At 53.5% G+C, this 20137-nt stretch overlaps 6 protein-coding genes across 6 annotated transcripts; 4 read left to right on the forward strand and 2 right to left on the reverse strand.

Moving 5' to 3' along the window:
• Positions 1-487: 487 nt before the first annotated feature.
• On the forward strand, positions 488-2065 carry J4E87_000371 (uncharacterized protein; the record flags this gene model as incomplete). Its single annotated transcript, XM_049372029.1, has 1 exon — positions 488-2065. The coding sequence occupies one exon, from the start codon at positions 488-490 to the stop codon at positions 2063-2065; it is 1578 nt and encodes a 525-aa protein (XP_049238163.1).
• A 1261-nt stretch (positions 2066-3326) lies between these two features.
• Positions 3327-6691, forward strand: J4E87_000372 (uncharacterized protein; the record flags this gene model as incomplete). The annotated part of the gene is made up of 4 exons (XM_049372030.1): positions 3327-3575; positions 3625-3890; positions 3941-5996; positions 6050-6691. The coding sequence occupies 4 exons, from the start codon at positions 3327-3329 to the stop codon at positions 6689-6691; spliced, it is 3213 nt and encodes a 1070-aa protein (XP_049238164.1).
• A 1759-nt stretch (positions 6692-8450) lies between these two features.
• Positions 8451-9480, forward strand: J4E87_000373 (uncharacterized protein; the record flags this gene model as incomplete). The annotated part of the gene is made up of 3 exons (XM_049372031.1): positions 8451-8459; positions 8549-8754; positions 8811-9480. 3 exons carry the CDS (start codon positions 8451-8453, stop codon positions 9478-9480), a joined length of 885 nt encoding a protein of 294 aa, XP_049238165.1.
• A 383-nt stretch (positions 9481-9863) lies between these two features.
• J4E87_000374 (uncharacterized protein) lies at positions 9864-12422 on the reverse strand (the record flags this gene model as incomplete). Its single annotated transcript, XM_049372032.1, has 4 exons — positions 9864-10952; positions 11006-11333; positions 11380-12046; positions 12233-12422. 4 exons carry the CDS (start codon positions 12420-12422, stop codon positions 9864-9866), a joined length of 2274 nt encoding a protein of 757 aa, XP_049238166.1.
• A 469-nt stretch (positions 12423-12891) lies between these two features.
• J4E87_000375 (uncharacterized protein) lies at positions 12892-13852 on the reverse strand (the record flags this gene model as incomplete). The annotated part of the gene is made up of 3 exons (XM_049372033.1): positions 12892-13689; positions 13747-13761; positions 13814-13852. The coding sequence occupies 3 exons, from the start codon at positions 13850-13852 to the stop codon at positions 12892-12894; spliced, it is 852 nt and encodes a 283-aa protein (XP_049238167.1).
• Positions 13853-15914: 2062 nt separating this feature from the next.
• Positions 15915-18344, forward strand: J4E87_000376 (uncharacterized protein; the record flags this gene model as incomplete). The annotated part of the gene is made up of 2 exons (XM_049372034.1): positions 15915-17939; positions 18000-18344. The coding sequence occupies 2 exons, from the start codon at positions 15915-15917 to the stop codon at positions 18342-18344; spliced, it is 2370 nt and encodes a 789-aa protein (XP_049238168.1).
• Positions 18345-20137: the final 1793 nt, after the last annotated feature.

Consider the following 20137-nt stretch of genomic DNA (forward strand, 5'->3'; position numbering starts at 1 on the left):
TCGGCTCAACTCGATCGATCCTGGGGTTTCACTCAAGTAGCGTTAGCGGCGGCCAATGAAAGCGTGGTAAGGCCTGTTGCGGATGCATTTGCACGTGGCTATAGGCTACTATGTCGAGGGGAGACACTGAGATATCTCAAAAGCATGAATATGGCGTTTTACTGTCTCAGCAGTAACAGTGTGAAGAGAACTGTGTTAATTTCGTGATATGTTCCTTCATGGCGTATTCTGCGGAGGTTCTCCTCTTAGGCACGTTGTGAGGCTAAGCGACTGTGAAGTCGTTGCATTCACATTACTTCGGTGGCGGCGTTCCAGCTGTGTTCTCTCAATGCTCGTACCCTTTTTGAACCCTTCAAATTTGACCTTTCAAAGCTATTCGGACTTTTCCCTTCTCTCCACAGAAAGTGTTGATCAAGCGGATCACCACAGTCACGACTTTGACGCAACCCATCCATACCCACCAACGTATTCCAGTAAATCCACGGCTATGGCGTCTCCACAGCAAGATCCAGAGGCTCTTTCCGAGGAGCTCAAGACCCTCGATATATCCACAGCAGCTACGACGTCTTCAAACCCAGGCCTAGAAGCGCTACCCGTCGAGCTCATGACATTAGTAACGCAAAGCACAGACGCCAAAGGTAAGGCCATTCTTTCTGGCGACGACCTGTGCAATCTCCGCTCTACGAGCCGGCGCATAAGAGAAACGTCATATGACGGTTGGACAAAACGCTGTTTCTCTACGCGAAAACATATGCTGTCCCGCGCCAGTCTCCAATGCCTTCTGAGCATCTCCACCGATCCTGTTTTCAGAAATTACGTTGAGGAAGTGGCTATCGGACCTGAGCACGTGAACGGATACATGGCTTTTTGGAAGCTAAAGAATTGTAGATCTAGAGACCAGGAGGAAGACTGGCCCAGGACGTATGGGCCAAAGCACGAAAAGCTTGTTAAAGAGCAGGAAGAGTTCGATGCCAGCGACGAAGCAGTGGAGATGTTGAAGTCGGCACTGCGAGGTTTCCCGAACTTGAAGCATGTACGCATTGACTCTTACCCGAAAGACTCTTACCCAAAGAAAGACTATGATGCTGCTGCCTGGACTGAGGCTTGGGGCTCGAAGCGCGTCCTTCGCGAAATGGGCTGGGGAGCCTACGGACATTGGGCTAGCCCTCAATGGGCACTTCGCAACGAAGGAGACTCCTGCCGCGGTAAGCTACATGGCCACATCGCCAAAGTGCTCTCGGCGCTGCGAGGTATCGAAGATCGCAAAGACTGGACTCTGGAAGTCGCATTGAATACGATGGTATTGCGTTACGAGAAACAACCGTTCGATATCTCGAGCTCCGATTGGACATGCGTTCAGCACCGTGTTACACGCTTGAAGTTCATCCGGACATTCGAAATCTTTGAGAAGTGGTGGATCATAGCGTTGCTGCAGTCCGTCAGCGGTAATCTCAGGTCGCTTACGTTGTGTAGCGAGAATGTGCCCACCTTCCTTCGATGGACCCAGTTCCCTACTCTCACGCACCTCGACATCCGTAGTAGTCCGATAGCATCCCCTCTTTTCAAGAGGGTTCTGTTCAAGCACCGAAAAACCCTGCAGAGCCTTCACCTTTGTGGCGCGAATCTGTATGGTTGGTTTTCCGACGAAGATGCGTTTGAGCCCTCCGACTTTGCGGATGTCGAAGATTCTGATTCCGACGAGGATGGAGTGGTTCAAGAGGTCAATGGACGAAAGCTGAAACCGGGACTCGTCGAGCTAAAAGATGCAACCTGGTTTACGATCTTCAAGCAGTTGACGATGTCTCCTTGCCTAACAAGTGTTCGATTCGCCAGACTTTCTCAATACCAGACCCGTTTCAACAATATATACCAACCCGGCAGGTACACCACCGACAATGTAGCTGAGCATCTCACCGGCGGCTTCTCGCTTACAGCTGAAGGAGATGAGGTAGTAACGAGCCTCGATCGCGCTGTGAAAGAGCGCATCACCGTTGAAATGTTAGACAGACATACAAGCGACAAAATTTGGTTCTCCGATGGGTGCTCGGAGGACTGGGATGCTTAGACTAGACCGCGGCAGGGAAATGGCGTGAGGCATGCCAAGGCGTGGGATATTCCAAGAGACCCATCTCTTGCGTGCTTGTCTGAATCGTGGTAGAAGTGGGGTAAGCCCACTTTTATGCGCATGTAGTTGAGTTGAGGCCATTACGGCTGTCAAATGGATGCAAATTTTCCCTCATATATGATATCCCCATGACGGCAATTGAAGTTATTATGCTCACAGTGTACCGGATTCTGCCTTTGTGATACCATGACAAAGCAACTGAGCACGTTATAGACGCAAGTATTACGACCGATCTAGCTTGCGACTAGAACCTTCCGTAATCAAGATGGAAGGTGTGGAGTAAGCGGACCTTGGTGCTTGTTGCAGGAATGATTGTTGAGTCTCGTGACCCGCGACGGAAAGCTCGGCGCTGCAGTCAAGCCACCGGTGACAGATAAGAGCGACAAGAGGCTGGCTTGGGCCCGTCTCAGTGGGGATATCCAGGCGAAATACGCCTTGTCATGTTGGTGTTAAGCTTCGCCGTTAGCATGCGGCGTGACGACCTCAGCAGGTTCCACGGAGGACGCTCGGAAAGGTGTTGGGCGCCTGGAGCGATACGAGAGAATCGAGGCTTGGCGCAAGGGTGTGCGTGAAGGTAAGTGGCTTGAGCATCTGTAGTCGATGGCAGCGTGCTTGGAATCTGGCGCAAAATGACGTTGGTGTTGTGGCTTCGGTACGGAAGTCGGCACAATTACGCCTGCGCCGAGAAATTAGCACGGCTAGGCGGATCGTAGGCGAGCGGGATGCTTGGCTGGGACCGAACAGCTCGCCACCTCTTTTCACTCATCCCCGCTCGCAGTGCTGGTGAACGGGTGTTACCAACCCCGCTGTCGTCATGCCCGGCAGTACTTACAGCACTTTGGGATGGCATCTGCCGCTCAATCGTCTCAACGTTACTCGATGATGCTGTTGTGCAGTGTGGTAAAAGGCAGGCAGGGTCAGAGGTGCCATCGATTATATCCAGAGGGCTGACAACCAAACGTTTGCGGACATGCATGCATCTCTTTGTTGACGAGTGCCGACCGTTACCGACGATGACGTTCCCTGCACCGGTCCCAAGATAGTCACCATCACGCCAAGCTCTCGATATCGCACGGTTCTTGGCTGCTCTCATGGTGTGTGCACCCGCATGCCAACTTGCTTGTTTAAAGTCTGCCATGTCCCCGGATCTAGATCTTTTGTCTGCATCCCATTCACTTCTTAGCACCAGAAATCACTCACTATGGGCAAGAAGGCACCGTCTCTCGAGGGCCACAAGTCCGGCCAGGCTAACGAGCCTCTCTCCAAACCCGCACATGCCCTCCCATGGAAGGACGTCGTCGCCGAGATCAAGTGTAACGACGAAGACGGTCTGACTACTGCGGAAGCAAAGTCGAGACATGAGAAGTACGGCAACAACGATCTGGGCGACGATGGAGGTGTATCACCAGGCAAGATTCTGCTAAGGCAGGTCGCCAACGCAATGACATTGGTATGTTACCTCAATGAGCACACAATGTAACAATCCTAACAAATCCCAGATCTTGATCGCTGCAATGGCTGTGTCCTTCGCTATTCAATCGTGGATTGAGGGTGGTGTAGTAACCGCCATCATTCTGCTCAACGTTATCATCGGTTTCGTCCAAGAGTTCAATGCCGAAAAGACAATGGACTCGCTCCGATCACTCTCCTCGCCAACAGCTACCGCTGCACGAGACGGAAAGACTGTTACTGTGCCAACCATTGAGGTTGTTCCCGGTGATTTGATTGAGCTAAAGACAGGTGACACTGTCCCTGCTGACATCCGGTACGTTGAATTGCGCTAAACTAGTTTGTACGTCACTGACTCGCATCCAGTATCATCGAAGCCCTAAACTTTGAAACCGACGAGGCTCTACTTACTGGCGAATCCCTCCCAGTCAACAAAGATGGCGATGCCGTTTTCGACGAGGACACCGGCCCTGGTGACCGCCTCAATGTCGCCTACAGCTCCTCGACCGTTACCAAGGGACGCGCCCGTGGTGTCGTCTTTGCTACTGGAATGTACACTGAGATCGGTTCCATCGCCATGTCTCTTCGACAGAAGGGTTCCCGCGTCCGCGAAGTCAAGCGCAAGCCTGATGGCAAAGCCAAACCTCATCGCTACGCCCAGGCATGGTCTTTGACTGCTGCCGATGCCGTCGGCCACTTCCTTGGTGTCAACGTCGGTACTCCCCTGCAGAAGAAGCTCGCTCGTCTCGCCATCCTCCTTTTCGGTGTCGCCGTCGTCTGCGCAATCATCGTTTTGGCCGCCAACAGCTTCTCCAACAACAGCGAGGTCATCATCTACGCCGTAGCCACTGGTCTCAGTATGATTCCCGCCTCCCTTACCGTCGTCTTGACCATCACAATGGCCGCCGGCACAAAGCGCATGGTGCAACGTCACGTCATTGTTCGCAACCTGAAGTCGCTCGAGGCTCTTGGTGGTGTCACTGATATTTGCTCCGACAAGACTGGTACTCTCACACAAGGAAAGATGGTTGCAAAGAAGGCATGGATCCCTGCTAAGGGCACATACTCCGTTGGCCAGTCCGACGAGCCACACAACCCCACTGTTGGCGCCCTGATGTTCAACCCCAAACAGCCACGCCACATCGACCCTGATGTTGACGAGAAGACAGAGACATGGGAGGAGCTTCTACAGGACAACGAGCACCTGGTCGACTACCTCAAGGTTGCTTCGCTCGCCAACTTGGCCCATGTTCATCAGACTGACGAAGGTCAATGGAACGCACGAGGTGACCCAACTGAGATCGCTATCCAAGTCTTTGCCTCTCGCTTCAAGTGGAACCGTCTCGAACACACCGGTGGTGATACACCTGCCTGGAAGCAGCTCGCCGAGTTCCCCTTCGACTCCGATGTCAAGAAGATGTCCGTTATCTTTGAGGAAACCGCCAGTTCTAAGAAATACGTATTCACCAAGGGTGCTGTCGAGCGTGTCATTTACTCCTGCACTCGCGTATTCAACGATGAGAGCGAATCTGGTGTTGACCTTGACGACGACTACCGCGAAGAGATCTTGGCTAACATGGAGTCCTTGGCTTCCATGGGTCTGCGTGTTTTGGCGCTCGCAAGTAAGGAGTACGATGGCCCATCACCTGAGAAGGGTCAGGACCTTGACCGCGAGAGCATCGAGAATGGTTTGATCTTCCGCGGCCTTGTTGGACTGTACGACCCACCCCGCCCCGAGACTGCCGGCTCCGTTCGCCAGTGCCAGAAGGCTGGTATCGAAGTCCACATGCTCACTGGTGATCACCCTGGTACCGCTCGCGCAATCGCCATTGAAGTCGGTATTGTGCCATCAAACATGAACACTCTTCCCAAGGAAACCGCCGATGCCATGGTCATGACTGCATCGCAGTTCGACAAGCTCTCCGACGACGAAATCGACGCTCTTCCCCTACTTCCTCTTGTCATTGCTCGATGCGCCCCGAACACCAAGGTCCGCATGATCGACGCCCTTCACCGACGCAAGGCCTTCACTGGTATGACTGGTGACGGTGTGAACGACTCCCCGTCCCTTAAGCGCTCAGATGTCGGTATTGGTATGGGAACTGGATCTGATGTTGCCAAGGACGCTTCCGACATTGTTTTGACTGATGACAACTTCGCCTCTATCCTGAACGCTATCGAGGAGGGTCGCCGCATGTTCGACAATATCCAAAAGTTCATTCTCCATTTGCTTGCCCAAAACATCGCGCAAGCATGCGTTCTGCTCATTGGTCTCGCATTCAAGGATGAGAGTGGACTCTCGGTCTTCCCAGTGTCTCCTGTCGAAGTCATGTGGATCATCATGATTACCTCCTCTCTCCCCGACATGGGTCTCGGTTTCGAGGTCGCCGCACCAGACATCCTCACTCGCCCGCCTCAAAATGTAAGTTCACTCCTGTTTGATCGTCTCTTTGGACACATGCTAACAAATTGCAGCTCAAGCGCGGTGTCTTCACCATCGAGGTCATTCTCGACATGTTCGTTTACGGTCTCTGGATTGCCGCCCTCTGTCTCGGCGCGTTCTCCCTGGTCATGTTTGGCTTCGGTGATGGCAACCTCGGAAACGGCTGCAATGAATCGTTCAACGACACTTGCGACACCGTCTTCCGCGCTCGTGCGACCACCTTTGCCTGCCTTACTTGGTTCTCCGTCTTCCTGGCATGGCAAATGTTGGACATGCGCCGTTCATTCTTCATGATGCAGCCCAACTCCAACAAGTACTTCACGCAATGGGCCATTGACGTCTGGCGCAACAAGTTCCTGTTCTTCTCCATCATCTTCGCTTTTGTCACCATCTTCCCCGTTCTGTATATTCCTGTCATCAACGACACCGTCTTCAGGCACAAGGGTATCAGCTGGGAATGGGGAATTGTATTCGTCGCTACATTCCTGTTCTTCCTCGGCATTGAGTCGTGGAAGTGGGGCAAGCGCGTGTACTTCAGGAAGCGCGATGCTAAGAATGGCGTTGCCAGAAGGGGCTCCGTCGATTTGGAGTCGCGCGTGTTCGAACGATACCTCAGCACGGCTATCAGCACTGACGGTGAGGATGGCGAGAAGAAGTCAGGTGCAGGTGCATGAGCAAAGAAATGACACGAAGAAGCATGATTTCTTTCGAGCAATCTCTTTGAGAGCTCTTAATGTTTAGGGCCAGGCTTAGTCCTGGATAAGGCGTTTGAAGTTGCTTGCATAGCCCGCGATCGCAATACCTCTTGCCATCTTGGCTGCGATGAAAAGGCTGTTATAGTCATACAGCATGTACATAGTAATCTAGATACCACAACGAACTGAACAACGAATTTTTACCATCCATATCTACATTTTCACATCTGCCTGCATTTGATACTGACATTCAATTCGAGCTTCATGGTATCGCCATGGCAGCAGCACCCAACATGCACCTCGACGCGAGTCTACCTCCACATCCACACCACCCAAACTCTAATCCAAAGGAATTGCAGTCAGACCATCACGAGACGAGCGCAAACACAAGTCCACCTCGACACGAGTCCCGCACAGTCTTCAGGCGTCCTTCCCTCAAAGTCTGTTCGGAGGCTTGCGCAACACGCAGCCCGCCCGACCCACAATATCCCCACAGTCTGCCCACTCCGCCATGGCATGCCAAACCTTTCCGCTCCACTCACACCAAGACCGAGACAGTGCGTCCTGCCTCGGCGCCCAGACCGCACCAAGGATTTAGCGCGTTGGTGGAGTACGTCAGCCCAGGGATGCAGTCACTACAGTAGTCTTGGAAATGGCCTGAGCAGGCCGAAAAAAGGTTGTGCCGATGAGCGGGCTGGGGGATCGTGAGGCGGGCGCTGGCTGGGTAATGACAATGGGGAAGTGCAGGCTAGAGCTCTGTTGGAGATGAGAGAACTGTGCGAACAGCGATGTTGGGAACGATAGGCTTTATTGCTTGATCTTGCTTTTTCCCGTTTCCCGCTGTCCTTGTGTCTGCGCTCTGCATCATCGTTCGCTACCAACCCCGGTACCGCTGACGCTGCAAACCAGCCGTGGAAGCGTTCAGCCCAACCAACCCGACCAGTTTACACACATGCAACATCCTACAAGTCTATCGGACCGTGATAAGGATGGATAAGCTGCAGCTCGGCGTTTTTCAGCCGTCCCCATCACGCATCTAGAACGCCGAGCCAAGCTTCCTTGAGCGTAATCAAGAAGTGGCGAAAAAAGACGTGGCTGTGGAGGCTGAGCGCGTGGGTGCAGGTGTCATAGGAAGCGCGACAGCGCTCGGGTAAGTGGGCCTCCGGGGTAAGATGGGGGTTGCTAACAAGTGTTAAGAAGTGAGCGCTACGCACATCTTGTTTGTCGTGAGCTTGAAACCTTCTGTACGGCCGCGGAAACATCATTCATTACATCGAAATCACGACACGGACGGACGCATACGATAGACGCAAGGACGTGCGATTTGTACGCGCAATCGTCCTCGCTGGTTTTGCCGGTATACCCGCGCTGTTCTTCCGTCGTTCCCCCGTCATCGCAGATCCTACCACGCCTACGTTTGGCCTTTCCCCGCACCAAAAGTGTCGAGGTCGAGACGCATCCCTTCCCCCCCAGCTACCAAGCTTGAGCTGCGTTTCCCCCACACACGTCAGTCGAACCAAGCCAACGCTGCATTCCGCATTTTCGAAAGTTTGGAAACAACAATGCCTGCGGTTTCGAGCCACGGTTTTGTTCGCAGTCTGGAAGCGCGCGAATGGCGCGATACCGTTGGCCAGTCTGGGATGACGCCTACGGCGTTTAGTTTTTTGATTCCCGTGTTCGTTGTTGCTATTGTGGCGCCTTTGTAAGTTTTGTTCGGAATTCTACTTGGACTCTTGAAATGGATGGGGTTCTTGAGACTGGGATGGCTGGCGAAAGAATTGGGCTAATTGTCATTGATATAGTTTGTGTATATTCTGCATTCGGAGAAAAAGACAGGCTGTTCCTGTTCCGGTGCGCCGCCCACTGCCAAAGGCAAAGAAGCCTGCGCTCAGGCGCGCGGAAGCGAGGGAGAAGTTGAATGAAGTCACCGAGGTTGTCAGTCTTACTGGATCCTCATCATCGCAACATCGTGATGGCGCGGACGACGACAATGAGGGAGCGCTTGGGGCAGTAGAGACACGCTCGGTGCTCGAAAGAGAATGGTAAGTCTAGAAGATCCACCGTACCCATCCCAACTCTCAACTTACATCCTTCTCAGCGCGATATGTCTCTCAACCCTCCATGCCCCCGCCCCTCCCGAGCCCGCCAAACTCTCCCCAGAAACGCCCATAACCGATGCCGCGGCCCTACCCGCCTCGCTCCCCCAATCCACAGACCCCTCAGCACCACGACCATCATCGTCCGATCCCGCCGACCAAACACCCACCGCCACCACTCCCGACTCCGAAACCATCCTCAAGCTCCTCGTCTGCAGCCACGAATTCCACGCCGACTGTCTCGTCTCGTGGTTCGTCCTCCGCAAGACCAGCTGTCCGATATGCCGCTCCATGTACATGAGCAAAGAAGCACTCGATCAGCACGACGAGGAAGAGAGGATCGCGCTAGGCGGCGATGCGACGCCTGCGGCGTTGGAAGCGGGGACTGCGAATCAGACACCGGCGCCGCTGCCTATGAGTAATTGGCAGTACTTCTTGCATGGGAGTGGGATCAGGAGACAGCAGGCTGTTGAGGCGAGGACGAATGCTCAGGCTGAAGCGCAGACTCAAGCGCAGGCTCAGCCGGCGGTGGAGTTGCAGGATCGCGCGCCGCAGACAGGGGAGCAGACTGAGGATGCGAATGGTACTGTGGCTGCGGGTCCGGTGGATACGGCCGTGCAGCAGCCAGATCAGCCGTTTAGGTCAAGGTGGCAGAGAATTTTGAGGCGTTAAGCAGTACCTGATACAAGATGGTTTGATTGGAGTGATTGTATTTTCTCTTGAAGTTTTGTTATAAAAGCTTCAAGAAATAGTACAATCACTTCAATCGAACCATCTTGTATGACGACTTCGGCATGTTGAGATGGTTTTACGGTCATGGGTATGCATAGTAGAGCCTGTTTTCCTTTTCGAGATACCCACTGGACGCATCATGGCGTTTCTTACACGATTGAATGAAGACAATTATCATTATGCTTTTACTCTTTGTATGAGCGTCGTTCCAGGCTGAACACCTGGGCAGGTCTAGAGCCTAAATCAACGCTAGGTCACATATCTTGTATTCTGCCATGTTGATGTAGGCTGTAGGCCTGTTCGGCTTTTTTCTTGTTGCCCGCTCAAGACCCAAACCAGAAGTCATTCTCGCTCTGCGTTACCGGATCGAAAGAGCCGTTACCGGCCGTCACGAGACCCTCGAACTGTCCCCAGCTAGCGAAGTCGGACCAGTCGAGTAGATCGAACGAGAACGTTGGATTGGTCGCGTTGTTATTAGTGTTGTTGAATACCGCTGCGCTATCGGAGATGTCGATGTTACTGTTGTTGCTGCTGTACATCAAGGGTGGAAGATGCGCCGCAGGCGCGACGGAATCGGGGTTTGGCGTCGACATTGGTAACGAGAGGAGCGATGTGTCCTGGAAGCTGGTATTGTCGGCTACTGGCGTCGATAGTCTGCCTGACTGGCGTACTGCCTCAGTCCTGAGCTCTTCCAGTACAACACAGTAACGGTGCGCAAGGCAGTCAGTATCACTGACTGTCTCCAGTTGTCTTTGACATTTGACACCAGCCTCGAAATATCCCTCGCATTCTACTTTGGTCTTCACGCCCAGGCCCTGCTGAATGCGATGGATGTATAGCACTACCACCGCACAGAAGGCGTAGTACTGGGTGAACCAGAAAGAGCGGAAGAGGTTCGACGCCTTGAAAACGTCGTCTACCGAGCGTACAATTGACATGGCGGCCTCTAGGCATGCGGTGATGTTCGCCGATGCGTCATACGTTGTGCTAAGTCCGGCGCTCCAGTTAGGATGGGTGCCCATATGGGTCAGACTCGCGAAGTCTCGGAGTAAGAAGGGTCGATGGATAAGCAACAGCGCATGGTGATACGCCAGATTGAGCACCGAACGCTGACGCTGGTAGACCGGTATGAGCAGCTGGTTGTCGATGCGGTCTATCGAGGTCGAACCGGAGAGGAATCCTGACAGGGAATTCTTCCACGCGTGCAGTTCTGATGTATATTTCGACGACAGCTCGATGCGCAAGGCCAGACTGGGCGGGCGAATTGAGTAAAGGTCTCGTAGCACGAGAGACACGATGCGTGTCAACTTAATGTGCTCGACAGGGGCTGTCATTAAGGAATAAGTAAGCCGCGAGGGTAGGTTGATGTAGTTCGGTTGGAGATCGTTGTCGTTGACGATGGTAGGAAGCTCCTGGACCCATTGTGTTAGTGATCCCCAACTTTGATGACGCCAGATACACTTACTTGATCGATATCCTCGTCTTTGAAAGTCCGTGGACGACCTAGAGCAGCGGCGAGGTACTTGTCTAGTGAGTATGCCACCCAAAATAGGCGTCTTCGGCTCTCGATCTCCACATAGTCCACCTTGGTCGAAGGATCGCATTTCCTTCCACGATTCAAGCCGATAGCGAAGGCGAGATGCGAGAGTTCGCCGAAGAGACTCCAGCAGTGGTTGATACGGGATTGTGTCAGGAGGTAGAAACATTGCAGCAGTCGTGCCTGAACGCTCGCTAGTCTTACGGCGCCGCGTTCTTGCAATAGTTGCGCTTCGGCTGCGCGGAAGTATCGAGCGCTATTCGACATTAGCAGAGCCTACAACAGCGGCAGCGTCAACAAACCTGCTAGTCTGCACCGTACTGCCGAGTGGCATATACGCTTGAGCTTGCGCAAACACCACCATCAGCAGTGCGACTTTTGCTTTGCCATCTTCTTTACTTCTCATCTCGCCTTGGGTGTCATAGAACTCCTCGACAAGCTGTTCAATCGTTGGTCGATGAAGAAAGCGATGAGTCGGTGCTGCATAGTCGAAGTATCGCTCCACAAGCCTCTGCGCATCAGGCTTTGGTGGTGGGACGAAGATGGAAAGATCAAACTCAGGGAGGGGAGCGTCGCCAAAGGTGAAGATGGTAGAGTCATGCGACAAGGAGGAATTCGTGTGCAGACGCTTCTGAATACGGATGAGAAAAGACGCTGCGCTCGAGGAGCCAACATAGTGACCTTCTTGATCTCGTTGGGCTCCCTGAGGTACCGGAGAATCTCGCGAGGAAGGGCGATTGATCTGGTCTGTAGCCATGCCTAGAGCGTTTGATTCGGAGTTTTCAGGATTCGAATAACTCTGCGGGTCGATAGGAGTCAGAGGACTAGGATAGATGCGTGGGAACTGTGTTGTCGATATCGCAGTCTCTTCTTTCGCAGACGTCCCAGAGGCTAAGCTCTCTTTCCGTCTTGAGGCTAGTGCATCTGAGGCTATCGCGGGATCGTCGACAATGACAGAAGGCAGTCTTCCTCGAGTATACGACGCAGTAAACTCGCACGGCAACCCAGATCGCAGACAGAGCGCACAAGGGCATCTTCCGGTACATCTAACCTTTTTCCTGCTCTGAGCGTTAGCGCATCCATAGAATCTATGCAGCACCGCATGTGCGCCCAAATTTCCACAAGCTCACTTCTTACATCGGTCGCAAGCTCTACTGACCCTACTCCTCTCACGCTCCTCTCTCCTTCTCTTTGCAGGTGGTGATCTCGGTTCATCCGAACTTGCGCTTGCCGGGGTCACAGTCGTGACTGCTTCGATGCCGTTGGCGGGTGTCCATCTGGCAGTCGATGCATGCTTCGGCTCCACGTCGGCAGAAGCCGTTCGAGGAGGATTGTTCTCGTTCATGGCTGAAGCTTCGCGGTTCGTCGTTCTTGGCTCCTTGCTCAGGTTCAGGAAGTGGAGTCAGAAGTTAAGAGCTCGGATAAGAACATGATGAAGAGCCGGAAAAGCCGCACGCTAAACCCAAAAAGAGGAATCGCGCACGAGGCCTCCCAATGCCCGCAGAAATGTGATGCAATGCGCAGAATAGAAATAGCGGATGCTGCTTGTCGTTTTTATTCCACTCGTTTTTGTGCTACCTTTCGTAGTTATCCCAGCCACACCCTCTCGTTGCATGAATTCTTCACACGCAATGCCTGAGTGGCATCGCACCAGTTTCACCACACTATGTATGCGCCATCCTCATTCCTACATCGATCGACATCGCGCTTTCCCATTCTATTCCCTTGCCAGATCCAACACCAGATTCGTACCTCTACATCTGTCTCATTTCCCAAGCCAACTTAAACACACCGTGGCTTCTCTTGCGCACTACTCACTCATAAGCCCTAGGCGCAAACTCGACATCCAACTCCCTAATCGTATCCCAACAATGCCCCAGCACGACCTTCGCATGCGTCCTCTTCTGCAACCCCTTAATCATCTGATGACTCCTGACCCACGCATCGTGATCTCTCGCCAACCACCCCTGCGGCACGCCATCCGCATAATTCTCCTTGACATGATACTGATCACTCGTAAAGATCCACGTCCCACTCTCTTTCAAATTCACCTGCATGATGGTCAGTCCGGGGGTGTGTCCAGGTGCATGATGTAGATTGATTCCAGGGGCGATCTCGTAGTACGACCCGTGGAAGGGGACCCAGTTTATGTCGAAGGTGAGGTAGTGGGGAAGGTAGACCCCTAGATCTGTCTTGGTGGCGACGCTGTAAAAGGCGTGTTTGATTTCGAGTTCGTGGACGTAGACGGGTACGTCTCTTCCTTGGAAATGTTCTAAGCCACCAGAGTGATCGAGATGAAGGTGGCCTATTATAACCATCTTCACATCATTGATGCTGTGGCCGGTCAAGGCAATTTGCGCGTCTAGATTCTTAGACGCGTCGTGATCGATTCGGGTGAAGATGTCTTGGATTGGTGGACCGACGTCTTCGGGGTAGTTTTCCCCCGCGCCGGTCTCGTAGAGGATGAGGCCCTCGGTTGGGTGCTGGATAAGGATGCCAAGCATGACCAGTTTACGGCGTTTGTTGGTCGGGTTTGGGTTTGACGATGAGGACGCGTTTGCTGCTCGGATAAACCACCCGTCGTCACATTCTAATGTGCCCAGGTTCAAGACCTGATGTGTGTAATGTTAGGATGGCGTAGTTGGAATGGGGCCTGTGGAGTGATGTACCCATAGCTTGGTTCCCTGGTTTTGACTGTCAGTCGCATGTTATTCTCAGTTATTCGTGATTACATACACTGGGAGCTTGGTTGATCAGATCCAGAGAAGATGCCATGACGGATGACCTACCTAGACACGTCTGACGGGAAAATTCGTCTTTATGAACCCTTAAGCCAGCACTCTCTGTATAGGTACATATTCTGTGCCAATTGCGTACTGGTTTTTGCAGGTTCCCCACAGGTCAACATAGAATCACCATGACTGATTCGTGACGGGTATAAAAGCGATGAGGGGTAGCTAGATGTATGCCCCGCGGTTCATAGGTAAAGTGGGGCTTCTTTACACAGCCGGTTGGTCGTTTAGCATATCTGGGCAAATTAACGGAGTTGGTTGGTTGGGGTTGAGCAAGGTGTGCTCGCACTGAGACCCCGTTGCTGCGGCCGACGCAGATCCGTCTATGAGGATTGCGATTACCCGGGATCACGTATTGTTTACATCATGAGAACGCAATGTCTTGTGTTTGAGTCAGCCTTCAATCCCGCGGGACGTACGCGCGACTACGCAGAGGCCGTCAGTGGTCCGACTGAGGGCATACAGACTGACCATGGCCCATTAAACCATGAAGTCAAGCTCGCAGCCACGAATGTATGCTGGACAGTGGCGAGTGAAATAAGAAGATAGGAGGGATCAAGGGAATTTTGTACGGGAGTCGAAAGAACGAGTTACTGTGTCTACGATTGTTGACGCGGATGGAGGGTGTGAAAAGTAATGATCCTGGGGAAGACACGCATAGTTTGACGAGATGCCAATATAAGCTGAACATGTAACAAAGATTGGACGCACCCTGCGGACATCTCATCTGGTTCAAGAGGTAAGTGTTATATCTTACCGTCGGGCATGGTTTGGGATTGATCTTCTCGCCGAGTCCTCATCGAATCGTATGACGTCCCGAGAGTACACATGAAAAGCAGTTTGAGAGTTGTGACACTAGACCGCCGGGTAATACGAGAGATATTCGGAGGCTGACAAGTGCATGCGCAGGAACCTTCATTCACACTCCACGGCCACGACGCTCCCTCGGTCTCGTCAAGCGACTCTACTCCGTCCTCACGACGCAAACTGATGGTTCAGCTGGAGGTCGCGCTGGCGTAGCAACACGAATTTCCGTGTAGTGCCGTGAGTACGTCTCTCGGGGCCCAAGCTGAAGTACAAATACGCGCGATATGCCGTGAGACTTGTACGTTGACTGAGCCTGTGGTGGTTCGGACTGTAGTATAGAAGATATCAAATCTCAAAGCCACCTTCCTGTTGAAGCCACTGCGGTGAGACGACCCTTGGCGTGTCGGACGAGATTACACGTTGCGCGTTCGTCGGCGTGGTAAGCACGAGAATGGCGTAATTGCCTGTGCAACTCGGGGAAGGAGCGTGCTCTCCTGCCAGCTCTTTCTGTATCGATGAGGCTCTTGCCCGAGTTGAACTTCAGTCGTACGACAACTGAGACGATGTCAGTCCAGCTGGAGAATGACGTTGGGTTGGTCAGTCGCAATCCACTTGGGAACCATGACCGGAAGGTTTATTGACGCGTGGAACAGCGATCGTCGCCGGGTTTTGGATTTTGTGGGGTTTTCAGACGGTTCCATGATTCAGCGCGGGGCATCTTGCGCTGAAACGGGACCAAAGGGTTATCTACGCGTCAAGCGTCTACAGGAGCGACGAGGAGAGCAGTCCAATACGCTGGCGCGATGCGGTGAGTGGAACAAAGAAACATAGAGTGTGGTGGTTGAGGCAGCTGCGGGCCGGCCAGGTGAGCAGGCGTCACCCTCCCACCGGGCGCGCTGGGCAATCTCCGGTCGGCAAGAGGTCTGGAGAAGGCATGCGACCCACGACCAGTCGATAGCGACGCCCCTTTTCCCCAGAAAAGTCGAGCCATGCCAGGGTCCTTTTTTGATCTCAGTGTCGTCGCATACGTCTTTGCTTTTCAATTGCACCATCTGCCATAGCATTGACGCTGTTACGTTGCTCAAACATAGCCCGGGAATACCTTCGTCGCTGCACTCTGGACCGCAGTCGCAAGGTGCTGTCTCGCCCCAGCCCTTTCATTTCCCCTTCATTTCGCTTTGCAAGCCGCTATTCTCCCCGGGGACCAACTCTATGACCAGGACCAGCCTGCGCCTCACATGATGAGTGATGAGGCTGTGAATCCCGCTGGCCACGCCGCGGTGGAGACGTCCGAGGCCTCGAATCCGCTGTCGCTGGTGCCGTCCAATGTGCACAGCATCACGTCGACCAAGGGCCCCGCGTCTCGATCATGGCTCAGTGGTGTTCGCCGGCCACGCACTTCGCCAGGCCCTCGCGCGTTCTCCCTGAAGCGCACGCTACTGAGTGTAGACGACGACCGCAGAGACTCGGCCCTAGCACCGCCAAACGGCACTACTTGCAACGAGCCACCTTCACCGAGTAGCCTGCGCAAGACCCCCAGTCTGCCTGCTATTGTTGTGCAGGATGAACGCGCCTCAGGCACCAAGAGCCAGGCGTCACAGCGCCAGTCACTCGACGCCGGCGCAACGGGCGAAGACGACGCCAACTTCTCGGGTATTGACACGTACATCCCGACTGGCAGCTTCGACGACCTCTCCTCGGACGCGCAGATATCCTTTTCGAAGCGGGGCAGCATGATGTTGGGCGGCAAAAAGGCAAACAGGCGGAGTAAACAGATGGACCTCCTTGTGGAAGGCGCGCCTGCACCGAGCACACCACCGCGACAAAAGGAGCAGGCGCAACCCGACGAGTCACCCAAACCAGACCCCTCACCACCCGCTCCCGCTGCGACACACCTCTCACCGCGATCCACCTCACGCTACTCGACGCGAACTCGATCCGCCAGCCATCGGGTACTGTCGACCGACGAGATGACAATGTCGCGCAAGGTCCGCTGCATGTACATGCATGGCAATGAGAGTGCTGCCAATTGGGATACACCTGAAGCAGAGACGAGCAGTGTGCAGAACAGCTACTTGGGCAACAGCGGCGTTACCAACACTCCGGCTAACGGCTCGTCGGTGCTTGGAGAGGGCAACGAGGACACAAGCTCGCTGATCAGCTCACGGCACGGAAGCGTCATTGTCAAAGAGCCTACGGAGGCAGCCGGTGGACTCGAGGACTGGGCGGATCTTGAGGGCGGAGAAGTCGATCGCTATGGCTTCATCATACCCAAAAAGACCAAATCGAAAACCAACGGCGATGGCCCCGACGGCCCCGACGAACCCCGCATGCACAGAGTCACAACAACACTACAACTGCTATCCGAGGAGCCCAGGCGGCGGCGCCTAGGTCGGAGCGCATCAAGAGCACGCTCTGTAGACCCGCGTACAGGCTCACCCAAGCGGCGACTTTCGGGCAAGTCTTCTAGACCCGCCAGATCAATCTTCTCGGGTCGGACGTCAGACACGCACAGCAACCACAAACCCCTGCGACATGCGACGAACAGGCTACCTCACAATCGCGACCGCAGACTAAGAGACGAGGCGAGCGATATGCTCAAGCTGCCTCCGGGTTTGGCTGAGGTTGCGGAACAGGAAGAAGGAGGAAGAGCTGCCCAGGCAATGAAAGCGAAGGAAATCGAGCGTAACGAGAAATGGCGTAGGATGGCCAAGGTTGTCAAAGCGGGGGCAGATAAAGGGGGAATGCTATTCGAGTTCGATACCAAAGACCCCAAAGTTATATCTCGCACCTGGAAGGGCATCCCGGACCGCTGGAGGGCGACTGCATGGTATTCGTTTCTCGCTGCCAGCGCCAAAGCCGACGCGAACAGTCCGACGGAGGAAGAGCTGATCGAAAGTTTCTATGAGCTGCAACTGGAAAGTTCTGCAGAGGATGTGCAGATCGATGTAGACGTGCCGCGCACAATCAACAGACATATCATGTTCAGGCGGCGATACCGTGGAGGACAGAGACTACTGTTCCGCGTGCTCCACGCAATGTCACTTTACCTCCCCGAGACGGGCTACGTCCAAGGCATGGCGGCACTTACCGCAACGCTTCTTTGCTATTACGAGGAGGATAGAGCCTTCGTCATGCTAGTGCGGCTGTGGCAGCTCCGAGGCATGGAGAGGCTTTATGAAGCCGGTTTTGAGGGGCTCATGGACGCTCTAGATGACTTCGAGCAGAACTGGCTGCAGGGCGACGATGTCGCGAAGAAGCTAGTAAGTTACTACTGAAGAGGCTGACGTCCTGGCATACATGCTAACCAAACTGTTCAATAGATTGATCTTGGCATTACCTCCACCGCGTACGGTACCCGCTGGTATCTGACCCTGTTCAACTATTCGTTACCTTTCCCAGCTCAGCTACGCGTCTGGGACGTGTTTATGCTACTGGGCGACAAGTCTCATTCCAACTCGCCCAACTCCAAGTTTAGTGGAGACATGGATGTGCTACACGCGACCTCGGCTGCGCTCATTGATGCGACAAGAGAGATATTGCTCGACTCTGACTTTGAGAATGCGATGAAGGTGTTGACATCGTGGATTCCCATCAAAGACGAAGAGCTGTTGATGCGCGTAGCGAAGGCTGAATACAAGATGCGCAAGAAGCGAGCCAATGCCTAAGCGGTAGGCCGGCGCTTCGGATTCCTGGAACTTGACACCGACCCGATGGAAACGCGCGTGCCCTCGCAAGCGGCTGCATTGCAAGTTGGAGCGCGGACACTACCAAACACGGAACCACATCCACACGAATACTTTTCCTTCCACACCATTTCTAGAAGCCGGCAGTCGATCTTGCAAAGTGGTGGCTTGCGATGATTTTCCACCGGACACATGGCTACAACGTGGCTGGCACGTTTTCCAAGATTTGCGACATCATTGATGTTTGTTTTTTTCCGGCTATTCCAACTACACGTCCATGTTTTTACCCGCGACATATCACTTCCCCATTACCACTTGGGCGCCCATTAGCGGTGCAACGTGGACGACACCGCCATCAACGTGGTATGAGGAATGCTTGACTCGCTCACGTCTGAGCCACCTTTCTCCGAGGATGTTTCGGGACAGCGTCCCTTCGCCCGATGGTTGGGTCCTGTGTCGCGATGACTTCTTTTCTTTTGTTCATCTGAGGACAACCTCAGACGGCGGCGCATGCATGGAATGACCCTTTATCAAGATACCTCTTGCTTTTCTTTTCTGTCTGCATTTTCACCGGTCAAGACATAGGGAGCATTACGGTTACATATATTCAGCACAATTGAGACCAGATGTAGTAATATAATAGTTAATCGCCTACCAACATGGATGTGTTACCGTTAAGGATCAGTCCATACATAGAACATGTTCTCGAATATTGAAAGCTTCTAGAAGGGCAAAAGATTTGCACATAATAGATACGCGTTGGTGCAAGATCGCCGTCTAAAGATAAATCCAAGACCAAATGGAAGTGATCATCGCTTCGTTGGCGGTTGACTGACAGCCCGGCGGACGGACTGCGGCGGCGGGTAACAGGGAGTGCTGCTGGGTTGATCGGGTTGTGGCTCCACGCACGGGAGGGTAGAGAGATCGGGAAGGTTGACGGCCGATCTTCCAAAGTTGCGGTAACTCCTACGCCGAGTACAACATCTGCTCAGGCAAGGTATCCAAAACTCGCAGGTGTAGCGGCGCACGTGATCTTAGATCTAGAAGGAACGCTGATTAAACCTAGCCTCCATGCCTCTTACCAGGCCGGTTATGAAAAGCGGGAGCCAGAGGAGTGTCTAAGACGTACAAGCACAAGAGTGAGGCACAGGTGCTGCATTCGGGCAGATACTTCAGCCGACGTACAGCCTAATGGTGGAAGAATACACGATCAACACTCGTGCTGGGCGAGCAAGTATTGCCCGAGTGCAGTACTCGTCCGGTGTACAGTTGTGTATGTTGTGTCGGTAAAAATAACCAAGTGGCCCGGGTAGAGTTGCGTTGGTGCCCGATGGGGCAGTCGTAGATGCCGATTCGGGTGGCAAACTGCCGCGACTTCCTGCCCCGACTAAGATATTTGCCTCCCACTACGCGTACAAGTTTGCCCCCCTCAACTACCGCGTCCTCGTAAGTGGGCGACTGCTTCGACTATCTTCTTCCGTCTCAAGTCGCAGTCGGCTACCCCGAACGTGAGGACAGCATGTCGTCTTCCGTGTACGGGTGCCAGACCCGGTTTGATCAACAAGACCAGAGCAACTCGACGCTGATCTATGGTCTGATTTTCTCAATGTGAAGCGAAGATCAGCAAAACTATCCCTCGATCGGGACATCAACCATGTGCAGGTTGCAACAACCTTCCCGCGACTACGCCACTTGCTACAAATAACTGAGGAAAGGCAACCGATGGCGAGATGCAAGTTTTGTCGGAGGTTTACACCCTGGAGGACTAGCCGGTG

Source organism: Alternaria ethzedia, assembly GCF_023757985.1.
Source record: "Alternaria ethzedia strain BMP 0044 chromosome Unknown scaffold_1, whole genome shotgun sequence".
In the NCBI taxonomy this organism is placed as follows: domain Eukaryota; kingdom Fungi; phylum Ascomycota; class Dothideomycetes; order Pleosporales; family Pleosporaceae; genus Alternaria; species Alternaria ethzedia.